Source organism: Columba livia, chromosome 1, assembly GCF_036013475.1.
Source record: "Columba livia isolate bColLiv1 breed racing homer chromosome 1, bColLiv1.pat.W.v2, whole genome shotgun sequence".
Classification (NCBI taxonomy): Eukaryota; Metazoa; Chordata; class Aves; order Columbiformes; family Columbidae; genus Columba; species Columba livia.
This window is the reverse complement of record NC_088602.1, coordinates 991,062-1,005,134: the sequence shown is the minus strand read 5'-3', so window position 1 is coordinate 1,005,134 and position 14,073 is coordinate 991,062. Positions and strand designations below refer to the sequence as shown.

Genomic DNA, 14,073 nt, shown 5'->3' with positions numbered 1-14,073 from the left:
CCCGCGGCACGGGGATGGGCGCTGCTGGCCCGCGGGGTCCCGGCGGAGGGGACTCGGCCCCGACAGCCTCTCCCGTGCTCTCCCCTCCGCCGGCCGCCCCCCAGCCCTGCCGGACCCCCCGGCCCTCCCCTTAGGGCCCGGCTCCCCCCGGCGCTCCGGCCTTTCCCCGGCTCGCCCCGTGGCCCCCGTGCAACGCGGACACGCTGCTCCGTGTCCCAGCCGCCCGGGCCCCCCTGCATCCGGCCCTGGCGGCCCCGGCGCTGGGAAGGGCTGGGCTGGGGCCGGGCCGGGTGCTCAGACCCCCAGGACACCCCCGCACATCTTCGTGCTGCCCTTGTGGGGCACCGGAGGAAGATTTGGGTACTCGGGAGCTTCCAAAACCCATTTTTCTCGTGGCTCTTTCTCACCATTACCTGAGCCAGGCAGGTCGGTGGGCGATGCTCTTTGTTTCGATCCTTTACCCAGTAGCTGTGGTGGCTCGGGGTGCAGGGAAGGCAGCTGTGGGCAGGTGACTGAACTTGTGCCCATGATTTTTCACGAAAATGTTGTGCTTGCAGGGACCATCTGTCCTGGCTGTGCTGGTGCGGCTGGTGACGGGACAGGCACCTCGTGTGGAATCTGGAGCATCCCGCCTCCCTCTTCCCGGATCAATACCTGCACGGGCCTCCATCTCCACGCCGAGAGCAGCGACGCGCCGGGCTCCAGGCTGCTGCGGCAAGGTGGGGGTCAGGCACCATGGGCAGGGGCAGGCAGGAGCGTGCCTGCTGCCAGGCCTCAGGCCAGGCCTTGTGTCACGGTGCTGTGCCCGGTCCTGGTGGGTGATCTGGCTTTTGGCGTGGGTGGGGGACAGGTGGAGTCCCTGCTCCTCTGGCGTGGGTCCCTAATTGGCACGAGCAGGGGAGACCTGCCTCTGAGCCACCCAGCCCTGCCCCTCTCCTGGCACAGCCAGTGGGGTGACCCCCCGGCCCTGGGACCTGCTGAATGAGTCCCACTGTGCTGTGGTGACCCTGCTGTGCTGCCTGGCTGTGCCAACACTGCCCCTCTGCCTTCACCCTTCCCTTGCACAAGATACTCTGAGCTCTCCTGGCACTGCCCTCAGGAGGCCAGAGCCTTGCCAGACAGCCTCTTGTGGAGAGTTTTCCTGGGAGAGAAAGTAGCCCATTTCAGTTGGAAGGGACCTACAATGCCTGTCTAGTCCATCTGCTCAACCCTTTCAGGGCTTACCACAAGTTGCAATGTGTTTTTCAGGGTTTTGTCCAAATGTCTCTCAAACAGGGACAGGCTTGGGGCATCGACTGCCTCTCCAGGCAGCCTGTCCAGGGATTGACCACCCCCTCAGTATAGAAATGCTTCCTCACATCCAGTCCAAACCTCCCAGGTGCAGCTTTGAGCTGTTCCCAGGTGTCCTGTCTGCAGGAGAGTGGCCGAGGTGACGGGGGCGAGGCGAGAGGAGGCTGTAGGTGCAGGGATGTGGGGGCTGAAGCTGCAGCCTGGCAGGGACAGGAGAGAGGACCGGGTTGGGGGGGATGCTGGGGCTGTGGGTGCGGGGGCCGGTGCTGCTATCCTGGCAGTGCGGGAGAGGGGGCTTCTCTCTGTGCCCCGGATAGGCTGGGCCAACATCAAAACAGAGATCATCTGCGAGATGGAGCGAGAAGGGACACTGTGCGAGCCGGACCCCCCTGAGGAAAGGCAGAGGCACCAGACCCCTATGCCAGGTGAGTACTGGGGGTCTGGCAGGGGTGTAGGGGGTTAACGTGCACTGTCCAATTGCCCCAAGTACTCTGTGCACCAAGAAGGGTGGGGGGCTGATTGGGTGCCCTAGCTGCTCTCCCTGGCAAGGGGTCCCACGTGTCCATCCTGTCACGGACAGTGACTCCAGCCATTGCTCCCCAGCAGCCATCAGCCCCGGCATGCAGAGGGAGGCCAAGGGGGTCCCCGAGGAACTGCCGGCACCCACCACCCTGCTCCCAGGGATGCCAAACCCAGGTGGGAGGCTGCAGGGGGGTTTGGCCTGCGACCATCCAGGCGGAAGCCAGTTGGGTAAACCTCACCTCCCAGACCCATTGGAGAAGAATCCCCCCACACCCCCGAGCTCCGACAAGAGCCGCAAGAGCCAGACAGCACTGGATGTCTACATGCGGAGCCACATTTGTGAGCGTTCCTTCCACTGCACTGACTGTGGCAAGAGCTACATCTACAAGCAAAACCTGCTGAAGCACCAGTGTGTGCCCACCGGGGAGAAGCCCTTCTCCTTCACCAACTGTGGCAAGAGCTTTGTCCAAAGGGAGAACCTGCTAAGTCACCAGCGCATCGAAACCGGGGAGAAGCCCTTCGCATGCAGTGAATGCGGGAAGAGCTTCAGGGAGAAGAAGACACTCATCATCCACCAGCGTATCCACACTGGGGAGCGTCCCTTCACCTGCACTGACTGCGGAAAGAGCTTTGTCCAGAGGCAGCACCTGATGAGTCACCAGCGCATCCACACTGGGGAGCAGCCGTTCATGTGCACTGAGTGTGGCAAGAGCTTCAGCCACAGGCACAGCCTGCTGAGGCACCAGCGCACCCACACCGGGGAGAAGCCTTTTGCCTGCACTGACTGTGGCAAGAGCTTCAGGGCGAAGAGGACACTCATTATCCACCAGCGCATCCACACCGAGGAGAAGCCCTTCTTCACTGACTGCAGCCAGAGCTTTGTCCAGAGGCCGCACCTGCTGAGTGACCAGCGCATCCAAATCAGGGAGAAGCCCTTCACCTGCACTGAGTGTGGCAAGAGCTTCAGGGAGAAGAAGACCCTCATTATCCATGAGCGCATCCACACTGGTGAGAAGCCCTTCACCTGCACTGACTGTGGCAAGAGCTTCAGGGAGAAAAAGAAACTCACCATCCACCAGCGCATCCACACTGGGGAGAAACCCTTCACCTGCCCCGACTGCGGCAAGAGCTTTGTCCAGAGGCAGCACCTGATGAGTCACCAGCGCATCCACACTGGGAAGAAGCCCTTCTCATGCACCGAATGCAGCAAGAGCTTCAACTACAGGCACAGCCTGCTGAGTCACCAGCGGACTCACACTGGGAAGAAGCCCTTCACCTGCACCGACTGTGGCAAGAGCTTCAACTACAGGCACAGCCTGCTGAGGCACCAGCACATCCACACTGGGAAGATCCCCTTCACATGCACGGAGTGCGGCAAGAGCTTCAACTACAGGCACAGCCTGCTGAGGCACCAGCGCATCCACACTGGCGAGAAGCCCTTCACCTGCACTGACTGTGGCAAGAGCTTCAGGGAGAAGAAGAACCTTACCGTTCACAAGCGCATCCACACGGGGGAGAAGCCCTTTCCCTGCACTGACTGTGGCAAGAACTTCAGGGACAGGGGGGCCCTCATCATCCACCAGCGCATCCACACCGGGGAGAAGCCCTTTGCATGCACCACCTGCCACAAGAGCTTTGTGGAGAAGAAGAAACTCATCATACACCAGCGCATCCACACTGGGGAGAAGCCCTTCACCTGCAATGACTGTGGCAAGAGCTTTGTCCAAATACAGCACCTGCTGAGTCACCAGCGCATCCACACCGGGGAGGAGCCCTACAAGTGCAAGGAGTGTGACAAGACCTTCAGGTATAAGCAGCACCTGAAGAAACACCAGTGGGTGCACGAGGGCCGGGCAGTGGAGCTGGATGGTGTCCAGAAGAGGGAGGGTCCTTCCCCAGCAGGGGGGCAGGCAGAGGCCAAGCCCTTCCAGTGCGGTGTCTGCGAGAAGCGGTTTTTAAAGGAGAAGAACATGCTGGCTCACCAGCGCACGCACGGCACCCCCAGCCTGCAGCCGCCTCCGCAGCCCGGCACCCCCTGAATCTGCTGCTGAGGGGCCTGTGGGGCACTGGGGGCTGCTGCAGGGTGCCTGCGGGTGGATGTCCTGGTTTTGGTTTGGATAGAGTTAATTTTCTTCCTGGTAGCTGGTATAGTGCTGTGTTTTGGATTGAGAATGAGAATAAAGTTGCTAATACATGGTTGTTTTGGTTGTTGCTGAGCAGTCAAGGAGTTTTCATCTTCTGGTGCCCTGCCAGCTGGGAGGGGACACAGCTGGGACAGCTGCCCCAAAGTGGCCAGAGGGCTCAGTATAGAAACTGGGGGCAGTGGGCCTGGGGCATCACAGCTCAGGAACAGGCTGGGGATCAGTCAGTGGGTGGTGAGCAATTGTGTTGTGCATTTCTTGTTTTGTGTATTCTTACATCATCATTATTGTAATTATTTCTTTCCCCTTCTACTTTCTTTATCTCAACCCATGAGTTTTACGCACATCACTGGATGCGCCCAATTTAAGTTTTGTGTCAGTCATTTAGCTTAAAGAAATACATTTTAAATAGAATTAATCACTTAGAAGTATAAAATGATGTGATTTTTAGTATACTGTGCACTTTGCATTAGTTAGTAGCTAAATTTGCTGAAATCTTAAACTGTGTGTTGTAGAGTTCTGCTCATAATGAACGAACTTCTGTGTACTTGAGGAAAACAAAGCAGCCACAAACCATCAACATGCACTAAAGGCAGAAAGGTCTCTCACCTGTGGGCACAGAGCTCAGAGACCTTGGCTCGCAGAAAACACCAATCAAGAACATCAACTGTGTCCTGGAGTGCTATCTTCTTGTTCTGAAACAGAATTCAAACAATGACCGTGCCAGCTACGGAAAAGAAACGTTTCTAACTGCATGAAGAAAATTAACTCGCTTTCATTCAAACAAGCACCGCAAGCAATATAAAGACCTGGGTTTGCACATATAATCTTTGGCCATAAACTAATATAATCCTATTATGGCCCGGTCCAGGAAGCCTTGAGCTGGAGAGATTCGTTAATTAAACCCAGAGTGTGGTTAAGACACAAATGAGGTTAAATGCCCCTTAATTAAGGAATTTCATTAAACACTTCTGTAAACGGATCGTCTGTATGTTACGGTGAGAAAATAGCAATAGGACAGGGAGAAGGAGATGGGAAATGAGAAAGCCTGGGGAGCAGTGGGGATAGATTTGCAAGAACTTACCACCGTGGATCGATCTGGCAGCGTTTTCTCTCTAGGAGGGGGACAGTGTGTCTCAGGAAGGCAGCTTGTTCGTCACTCAGAAAATGACCACCCCTTATGTCCCTGAGAGGTACACACGTAATACCTGTCAGTGGTGGGTGCCTCTGGATCATGCCCGCCCTATGGCATGGTCATACAGTCTTTAACAAGGCATTTTGAGGATATTCTGGGATGTTGTTTCCTGGGCATGTACTGCCCGATCCGCATTTCTGTGTGTGCTCTCAGTCCTGGCTCGCTGGTCCTGTGTAGACAGGAGCAAACGAACTTTGAGACATTTAAATTAAGATATGGTCCCTGACACCACCCTATGGCTCAAAGACTGTTGCTGCTTTGTCCGTTGTGGCAGGAAAATAGTGAAAAAAAGGTAAGTATGGAAAAGAGTGGAATTTTATACGGTCTGTATAACTGTGGTTTCAGGTTCAGCCTGTTAGAATGCAGGGACATGTTTAACATCACCCTGAGCAAAGTGAAGTGGCTATTAATTGCAAATTTGAAACAGTGTGTTGAATTAAGTGTATAAAACATGGGATTAAACAGGGGAGAAATAACAATAGTACAGCAACAGATAACGTATAGAAAAGAATACATGTAAGCCATGGAGCACCTGGAAACCAGGAAAAGGGATTGAATACTGAGTCCTTCCAGGTTTGGATGGGAACATGGGCTAGCTTCTGCATTCCGGCTGTAATTTGCTTAACAACTTGACCATTATCTTCAATTTTTAGATTAGAATTAGAATGCCCTCCCGTTCTTCAGCTAACAGGTAATATAGAACCATGCAGTGTTGGAAGATTGCTGTCCGCATCTGCATGGCTTGATCTGCTAACAGGTCAAGAGCACAGGCAGTATCGTTGGTAATGTTTTCTAAGACAACTTCTAGTTGGGTGATGAGATTTTAATTGTAAATAGGTTCTTGAGCACTGCTAACCAATTAATTTGGTTTCCAAGTGGCAAGCCCATAATGTTCAATGGTCCATTGGGGGGTCCATTCATCTTTTCCCCACTTTTGGCCAGTGCCACTCATTAGAGTGGTATCAAACTTATTAATGGATCTCTTATTTCATGTTAGATCATCACAGAGCTGGACACTCCGACTGTTATAATTAGCTCCAGGGAGCAAGAAAATCAAGGGACAGATTACTCTGACATAACATTCCCCAGTCCACGTTGCTGTTAGTGAGTTGTATGCATATTGGCCACAAATGTACTACTGACCTTTTAAGGCTCAGGTACCATTCTCAAACAGACCTGTGGGGATTAATGGGTTCTGCAGGTGAGTTGAGTTGGACCCTCCTAATGGGGTGGATTGTGGTATGGTCTGAGTTTGGGCAAAATCTGTGGCTTTGCAAAGCCAGGCACCCATCTCAGATTTCCATTTACCTTTAATGCTAAATCTTGTATTTTCACTTGCTGTCTGCTCGACTGAGCACCAATAACAGGGTAATTGTCTCGGGTGTCCAGTTGCATTTACTTAAGCCCATTTCTCCATGCGGAGAACTAGGGAATTAGTGTTGGTTTCAAACATTTTACAATACCCTGAATTTCCTTTGGGCATTTTTTATGATCTTATGTTAACTTCAGAACAATCAATAGGTATACTGCCATCAATAATGCAATGATCTTCGCGTGTAAAATCCAATCACATTTACTGACTCCCACCAAAACACCAGTACAGGTTAGGGCTGGACCTGCTGCAAAGCAGCTCTGCAGAGAAGGGCTTGGGAGTTATGGTTGACAATAGGTTGACCATGAGTCAACAATGTGCCCTGGTGGCCAAGAAGGCAAATGGTACCTAGGGGGATGTACTGTCCCACCAGGTGGGATGAGGGATGAGTTAACTCTGAACGTGATGTGCGACCTGTCTCACCAGGTGAGATCAGGTGTGAGTTCACTCGGTATTTCTGTGCGGTAATGCAAAGTGAATGACAGACAATCTCTCCAGAGGTCCAATTCAATTATGAATTTACTAAAAGCACTTGGTGGAATACAAATTACGGTGATTAGTGACTTCGCAAAAGCATATTATTACAAAATTTAACAAGACTTTAGCAGCAGAACTTACAATGAAATTACCTTTATATGTTTCAGAAGAAGGAAAAGAAAAAGAGACAAGTAAAACTAAGATAACAGAGAGAGAGAGAAAGATATCACCTTTCCATGGGTTGATTGGTCCCGCAATGTCCTCTGGAGGGGGTGGACGTATTGAAGATTTCAGTACATGCCACCACCTCATGTCACTCGTGAGGTCGTTCATTTACATGTGAAATAGGAGAAGGCAGTTCATCTCCTCCCTCTGTTTGCTCTTCATGCTAATTAGGAAGACTTTTTCTGGAAATGAGTCTGGGGTCTTCAAACGAGGGGAAATTTCACAGTAGTGACCAGAAGTGAGTTGTTCAGCCCGTCAGTGGTAGGTAGCTGTGTGCAGTTCTGGGCTCCCCAGTTTAAGATGGACAAGCAATTACTTGGAGGGAGTTCAGTGGAGGGCTATGAAACTGATTAGGGGTCCAGAACATCTTTCTTATGAGGAGAGACTGAGAGAGCTGGGGCTGTTCAGCCTGGAGAAGAGAAGGCTGAGAGAGGATCTCATCAATGTATACAAATATCTCAAGGGTGGATGTCAAGAGGATGGGAGCAGACTCCTTTCAGTGGTGCCCAATGATAGGATCACAGAATGTCCTGAGCTTGAAGGGACACACAAGGATCATGGAGTCCAACTCCACAGGACACCCCACAGTTCACACCGTGTGTCTGAAGATGTTGTCCAGTCTCTCCGTGAATACTGTCAAGCTTGGGGCTGTGACTCCTCCCTGAGGAGCTTGTTCCACTGCTCCAGCACCCTGTGGTTAAAGAACCTTTTTCTAATGTCCCACCTGACCCTCCCCTGGCACATCTTCCTGCCATTCCCTTGTGTTGTGTCATTGGTCACTAAGGAGAAAAGTTCAGCACCTACCCTTCCTAATCCCCTTGTGAGGAAGCTGTAGACCACAACGATGAGGACCTGGACGTGGAGAGAGAACCCATAGGGACACCTATGGACTCTCCCTTTATTGGAATAACGTTTCTTTTTTGTTTTACTCCCCTGTCTCCTCTTTGAACATTTCCCTCTAGCGAAGCGAATTTCCGCACAGATGCCATCAGCAACCCGGTCTGCCCCCTCCGCCCCTATGTCCCGTGTGTCTCGGTGCCCCCCGAGTGCAGGACTCCATTTCCAGGGGACAGGGCCACAGGGACCAGGGCCACAGGGACTCCATTTCCACGGCCAGGGGCCGCAAGGACACAGCGGTGCTCCCGGTGCCCGCCCCCCCGAGCCGAGCGGGGCGGAGCGGCAGGACTACACCTCCCGTGCTGCACCGGCGGCGGGCGGCCCTCCCGGGCTGACGCTGCCGGCGGCTCCCGGCGCCGCCTTTGTCCGTGAGGGGCTGGCGGCGCGGCCCCGGCGCAGGTAGGGGCGGCGGGCGGCGGGCCCGCGGCACGGGGATGGGCGCTGCTGGCCCGCGGCGTCCCGGTGGAGGGGACTCGGCCCCGACGGCCTCTCCCGTGCTCTCCCCTCCGCCGGCCGCCCCCCAGCCCTGCCGGACCCCCCCGCACTCCCCTTAGGGCCCGGGCTCCTCCCGGCGCTCCGGCCATTCCCCGGCTCGCCCCGTGGCCCCCGTGCAACGCGGACACGCTGCTCCGTGTCCCAGCCGCCCGGGCCCCCCTGGATCCGGCCCTGGCGGCCCCGGCGCTGGGAAGGGCTGGGGCCGGGCCGGGCCGGTTGCTCAGACCCCCGGGACACCCCCGCAAATCTTCGTGCTGCCCTTGTGGGGCACCGGAGGAAGATTTGGGTACTCGGGAGCTTCCAAAACCCCCTTTGTCTCGTGGCTCTTTCTTGCCTTTACTGCAAGATGGCCGGGTCGGTGGGCAACGTTCTTTGTTTCGGTCCTTTTCCCCGTAGCTGTGAAGGCTCGGGGTGCAGGGAAGGCAGCTGTGGGCAGGTGAGTGAACTTGTGCCCCTGATTTCTTCATGAAAATGTTGTGCTTGCAGGGACCATCTGTCCTGGCTGTGCTGGTGCGGCTGGTGACGGGACAGGCACCTCGTGTGGAATCCGGAGCATCCCGCCTCCCTCTTCCCGGATCAATACCTGCACGGGCCTCCATCTCCGCGCCAAGAGCAGCGACGCGCCGGGCTCCAGGCTGCTGCGGCAAGGTGGGGGTCAGGCACAGCCCCGGCTCTGGGGACACCACGGGCTGGGATTACCATGGGTGGTGCTGTGGTGCAGCAGTGGCTGCAAAACACCCATGGGACCAGGTGGGGTGGGGGTCAACTTGGTGTGTTATGTCGTGGGATAGAAGTGTTTTGAGACCCGGTGCGGTGCAGGGTGCTCCCGTTCCTGCCCGCTGAGCCGCACCACGGGCAGGGGCAGGCAGGAGCGTGCCTGCTGCCAGGCCTCGGGCCAGCCCTTGTGTCACGGTGCTGTGCCCCGTCCTGGTGGGTGATCTGGCGTATGAGACAGGTGGGAGACAGGGCACAGTCCCCAGTGCTCTGGCGTGAGTCCCTAATCTGGCACGAGGATGGGAATCCTGCCTGTAAGCCTGCCAGCACTGCCCCTCTCCTGACACAGCTGGTGGGGTGTTCCCAACCCACGGACCTGCTGAGAGAACCCCCAGTGCTGCACTAATCATGCCATGACACCTGGCTGTGCCAACACTGCCCTGCTGTCCTTGCCCTTTCTTTGGACAGGATGCTATGAGCTCTTCTAGCGCTGCCCTTGGGAAGCCAGAGACCCAGGTGCCAGCAGGACCCTACCCGGTATTGGCAGGGTTTCAGCAGAGGTGTTTAGCAACCATGCGGTGGGGTGTGCTGAGCCGGGTGTGCTTCTTGCTGCAGATGTCGGTATCTTTGAGGACGTGGCGCTCTACTTCTCCCCAGAGGAGTGGGCAAAGCTGTCGGGCTGTCAGCGGCAACTCTACCGGGAGGTGATGCTGGAGAACTATGAGATGGTCGCCTCGCTAGGTGAGGACTTTCTGGAACCTCTGAGCTAGGATCAAGAGGGAATTCGCCCTTCAGCTGAGCTGGAGCCCTTGAAAAGGAAAATCCAGCTGTTGACTTTGCTGCCTGATTGCTGACATAGCAGTTGTAATTGCAGGTTTAACCTGTCGGGCAGCCTCTAATGTAGTGTTCCTGGGAGAGAAAATGGGATGGAATAGCCCATTTGGGTTGGAAGGGACTTAGAGTGCTCATCTAGTCCAACTGTTTGACCACTTCAGGGCTGACCACAAACTGCAGCATCTTGTTAAGGGCATTGTCCAAATGCCTCTCAAACGGGGCGAGGCTTGGGGCATCGACTGCCTCTCCAGGCAGTCTGTTCCAGGAATTGACCACCCCCTCAGTACAGAAATGCTTCCTCACATCCAGTCTAAACCTCGCAGGCGCAGCTTTGAACTGTTCCCAGGTGTCCTGTCTGCAGGAGAGTGGCCGAGGTGACGGGGGCGAGGCGAGAGGAGGCTGTAGGTGCAGGGATGTGGGGGCTGAAGCCGCAGCCTGGCAGGGACAGGAGAGAGGAGCGGGGTGGGGGGGATGCTGGGGCTGTGGGTGCGGGGGCTGGTACTGCTGTCCCGGCAGTGCGGGAGAGGGGGCTTCTCTCTGTGCCCCGGACAGGCTGGGCCAACGTCAAACCAGAGATCATCTGCAAGATAGAGCAAGAAGAGACACCGTGTGTGCCAGAGCCCCTTCAGAAGTGGCAGAGGCACCAGAGACCTGTGCCAGGTTGGTACCCAGGGTCAGGGGGGTCAAGTTTGCACTGTCTCCTTGCCCTGTTTGATCCATGCAACTGCAAGGGTGGGGGGCTGTCAGGGTGCCCTTGCTGCTCCCCATGGGGAGGTGTCCAACATGACCATGATGTCGGTGCCATTGTCCCCGTTTTCTCCTCCCCAGCAGCTGTTGGCCCCGGGACCCAGAGGGAGGTCAAGGGAGTCAGGAGCTTTGTCCAGAGGCAGCACCTGCTGAGTCACCAGCACATTCACAGTGGGGAGAAGCCCTTCACCTGCACTGACTGTGGCAAGAGCTTCAGCATCAAGAACAAACTCATCACTCACCAGCGCATCCACACTGGGGAGAAGCCCTTTGCCTGCACCGAGTGCGGTAGGAGCTTCAGCCAGAAGAGCAGCCTGCTGACTCACCAGCACATCCACACTGGGGAGAAGCCCTTCGCCTGCACTGAGTGCGGCAAGAGCTTCACAGGAAAGCAGTCCTTCATCACCCACCAGCGCATCCACACGGGGGAAAAGCCCTTCACCTGCACCGAGTGTGGCAGGAGCTTCAGTGAGAAGAAGACCCTCATCATCCACCAGCGCATCCACACCGGGGAGAAGCCCTTCACCTGCAACAACTGTGGCCAGAGCTTCAGGGCAAAGAAGACCCTCGTCCTCCACCAGCGTGTCCACACTGGGGAGAAGCCCTTCAAATGCACCGATTGTGGTAAGAGCTTCAACTTCAGTGACAAACTGATTAGGCATCAGCACATCCACACCGGGGAGAAGCCCTTTACCTGCAGTGACTGTGGCCAGAGCTTCAGGGAGAAGAAACTCATAATCCACCAGCGCATCCACACCGGGGAGAAGCCCTTCACCTGCAATGACTGTGGCAAGAGCTTCAGCCTGAAGAAACACCTGCTTCAGCACCAGAACATCCACACCGGGGAGAAGCCCTTCACCTGCAGTGAGTGCGGTAAGAGCTTCAGTCAGAGAAGACACCTGCTTCGGCACCAGCACATCCACAAGGGGGAGAAGCCCTTCACCTGCAACAACTGTGGCAAGAGCTTCAGAGCAAAGACGACCCTCATCACCCACCAGCGCATTCACACCGGGGACAAGCCCTTCACCTGCATGCAGTGCGGTAAGAGCTTCAGACAGAAGAGAAGCCTGATTGGGCACCAGAGCATCCACACCGGGGGCAAGCCCTTCACCTGCACGCAGTGCGGTAAAAGTTTCGGACAGAAGAGAAGCCTGATTGGGCACCAGAGCATCCACACTGGGGAGAAGCCCTTCACCTGCACCGAGTGCGGTAGGAGCTTCAGACACAAGAGCAGCCTGCTTGGGCACCAGAGCATCCACACCGGGGAGAAGCCCTTCACCTGCACCGACTGCGGCAAGAGCTTCAGAGTTAAGTGGAGCCTCATCAGCCACCAGCGCATCCACACCGGGGAGGAGCCCTACAAGTGTTGATAGTGCGGTAAGACCTTCATGCAGAAGTGGCACCCGATGAGACACCAGTGTGTGCTGAAGGACCCAGATATTGTGCTGGTGCGTGTCCAGCAGAAGAGGGAGGGTCCTTCCCCAGCAGGGGGGCAGGCAGAGGCCAAGCCCTTCCAGTGTGGTGTCTGCGAGAAGCGGTTTTGGAAGGAGAGTCTCATGCTGGCTCACCAGCGCACCCACGGCACCCCCAGCCTGCAGCCGCCTCCGCAGCCCGGCACCCCCTGAATCTGCTGCTGAGGGGCACGTGGGGTCTGGGGGCTGCTGCAGGGGTGGCTGTGGGGGGATGTCCTGGTTTTGTTTAGCACAGAGTCAATGTTTTTCTGAGTAGCTGGTTTAGTGCTGTGTTTTGGAATGAAAATGAGAACAATGTTTCTAATACACGAATGTTTTGTTTGATGCTGAGCAGTCAAGGACTTTTCATCTTCTGGTGCCCTGCCAGCTGGGAGGGGACACAGCCGGGACAACTGCCCCAAAGTGGCCAAAGGGCTGTTCCTTACCATCTGATGTCATGATCAGTACAGAAACTGGGGGCAGTGGGCCTGGGGCACCACAGCTCAGGGACGTGCTGGGCATCAGTCCACGTGTGGTGAGCGACTGTGTTGTGTATCACTTGTTTTGTATATTCTTACATCATTTGCATTCTCATTATTCTTTTCCTCTTCTGTACTATTAAACTGTCTTTATTTCAACCCATGGATGTTACTCAGATCACTGGATGAGCCCAATTTGTGTTTTGTATCAGTCATTTAGCTTCAAGAAATATGTTCCAAATGGAATGAATCACTTAGAAGTCTAAGACTGTGTGATTTTTAGTATACTGTCTACTTTGCATTAGTTAGTAGCTAAATTTGCTGAAATCTCTAACTTTGTGTTGTCAAGTTCTGCTCATATTCAACAACCTTGTGCCTACTTGAGGAAAGCAAAGCAGCTACAGAACATCAACGTTCACAAAAGGCTGAAAGGCTCAGAGGCCCCTGCAACACGGCAGGATGGCAAAAGGCTGAACGGATGACATTCCCAAACAGAACTCCCCGAAACGGAGCAGAACCAGAATGGGTCTCTGTCCCTGTCTGTCCCAACTCTGCCCCAACTCATCCTGACTCTGTCACCAGCCGTCAGATCGCGAGTCTCCAAATACGAAGCATGATGCTGATGGCGTGGAAGATCCTTGTTGGTCGGTCTGGATGTCCATTCTATGGGAATATAGCAGAAGACTGCTGAGGAGTTTGGTTAAATGTAATTATGCTCAAGTCACTTGCAGCTGTCTGTAGAAAAAGCACATGCATCACAGCAATTGTTTTGCTGAGCTTGTATGCTTGACGAGCAGAACCTCCACAGTAGAACCTCACATAGGCCTGTGGGAAACTCAAGACAACTTATCACTGTGCCCGAGATTCCTGCGTTGTTGTGAGAAAGAGCGGGAGGCTGCGCCCGCCTGGAACCTTGAAATACAGGCGAACTCGGCAGGCCCAGTGATCTTCTCCCAGGGCTGAACTGACCAGTGCCCGCGTCCCCGCTTGTGTTACCTCTGCGAGGGAGCTTAGGTGCTACTTCGGAGATCCCCCAGTCGAGAGGGGACTAAGAGAAAACTTGCTCTTTGCAAATGCATTCGTGGCCTCTGGCTCTTCCTGCGACGTGCCTGCACGTGTGCACACACCACACAGAGCTTCTTGACGGATAACGCAACGATACATTATCAGAGGTGTGTCACAGTTACTTTTTTGCATTTTCTCCTTCATTAGTCCAACCAAGGCTGTTATTTCT

The 14,073-nt window shown here is 55.0% G+C and overlaps 2 protein-coding genes across 19 annotated transcripts in view; one reads left to right on the top strand and one right to left on the bottom strand.

Annotated features, from left to right (window-relative positions):
* LOC110355742 (gastrula zinc finger protein XlCGF52.1-like) overlaps positions 1 to 14,073 on the bottom strand; it is a 163,636-nt gene that overhangs the window by 43,889 nt on the left and 105,674 nt on the right. The gene's annotated exons all lie outside the window — the stretch shown is intronic.
* The window catches only part of LOC106145902 (gastrula zinc finger protein XlCGF57.1-like), a 185,860-nt gene that overhangs the window by 155,327 nt on the left and 16,460 nt on the right, over positions 1 to 14,073 (top strand). For 3 of the 17 annotated variants that reach the window (XM_065049605.1, XM_065049604.1, XM_065049603.1), the window contains 2 exons: positions 10,715 to 10,822; positions 10,991 to 11,684. The exons of 4 other annotated variants lie outside the window; for them this stretch is intronic. In XM_065049605.1, the coding sequence (XP_064905677.1) occupies positions 10,715 to 10,822; positions 10,991 to 11,684 (802 nt within the window). Of the gene's footprint in view, positions 427 to 557; positions 815 to 1,607; positions 1,716 to 1,896; positions 4,012 to 8,386; positions 8,519 to 8,797; positions 9,263 to 9,943; positions 10,070 to 10,485; positions 10,537 to 10,714; positions 10,823 to 10,990; positions 12,999 to 14,073 lie in introns of those variants that run through there. 10 more of the 17 variants (XM_065049608.1, XM_065049638.1, XM_065049612.1 and 7 more) reach the window with 10 other exon arrangements.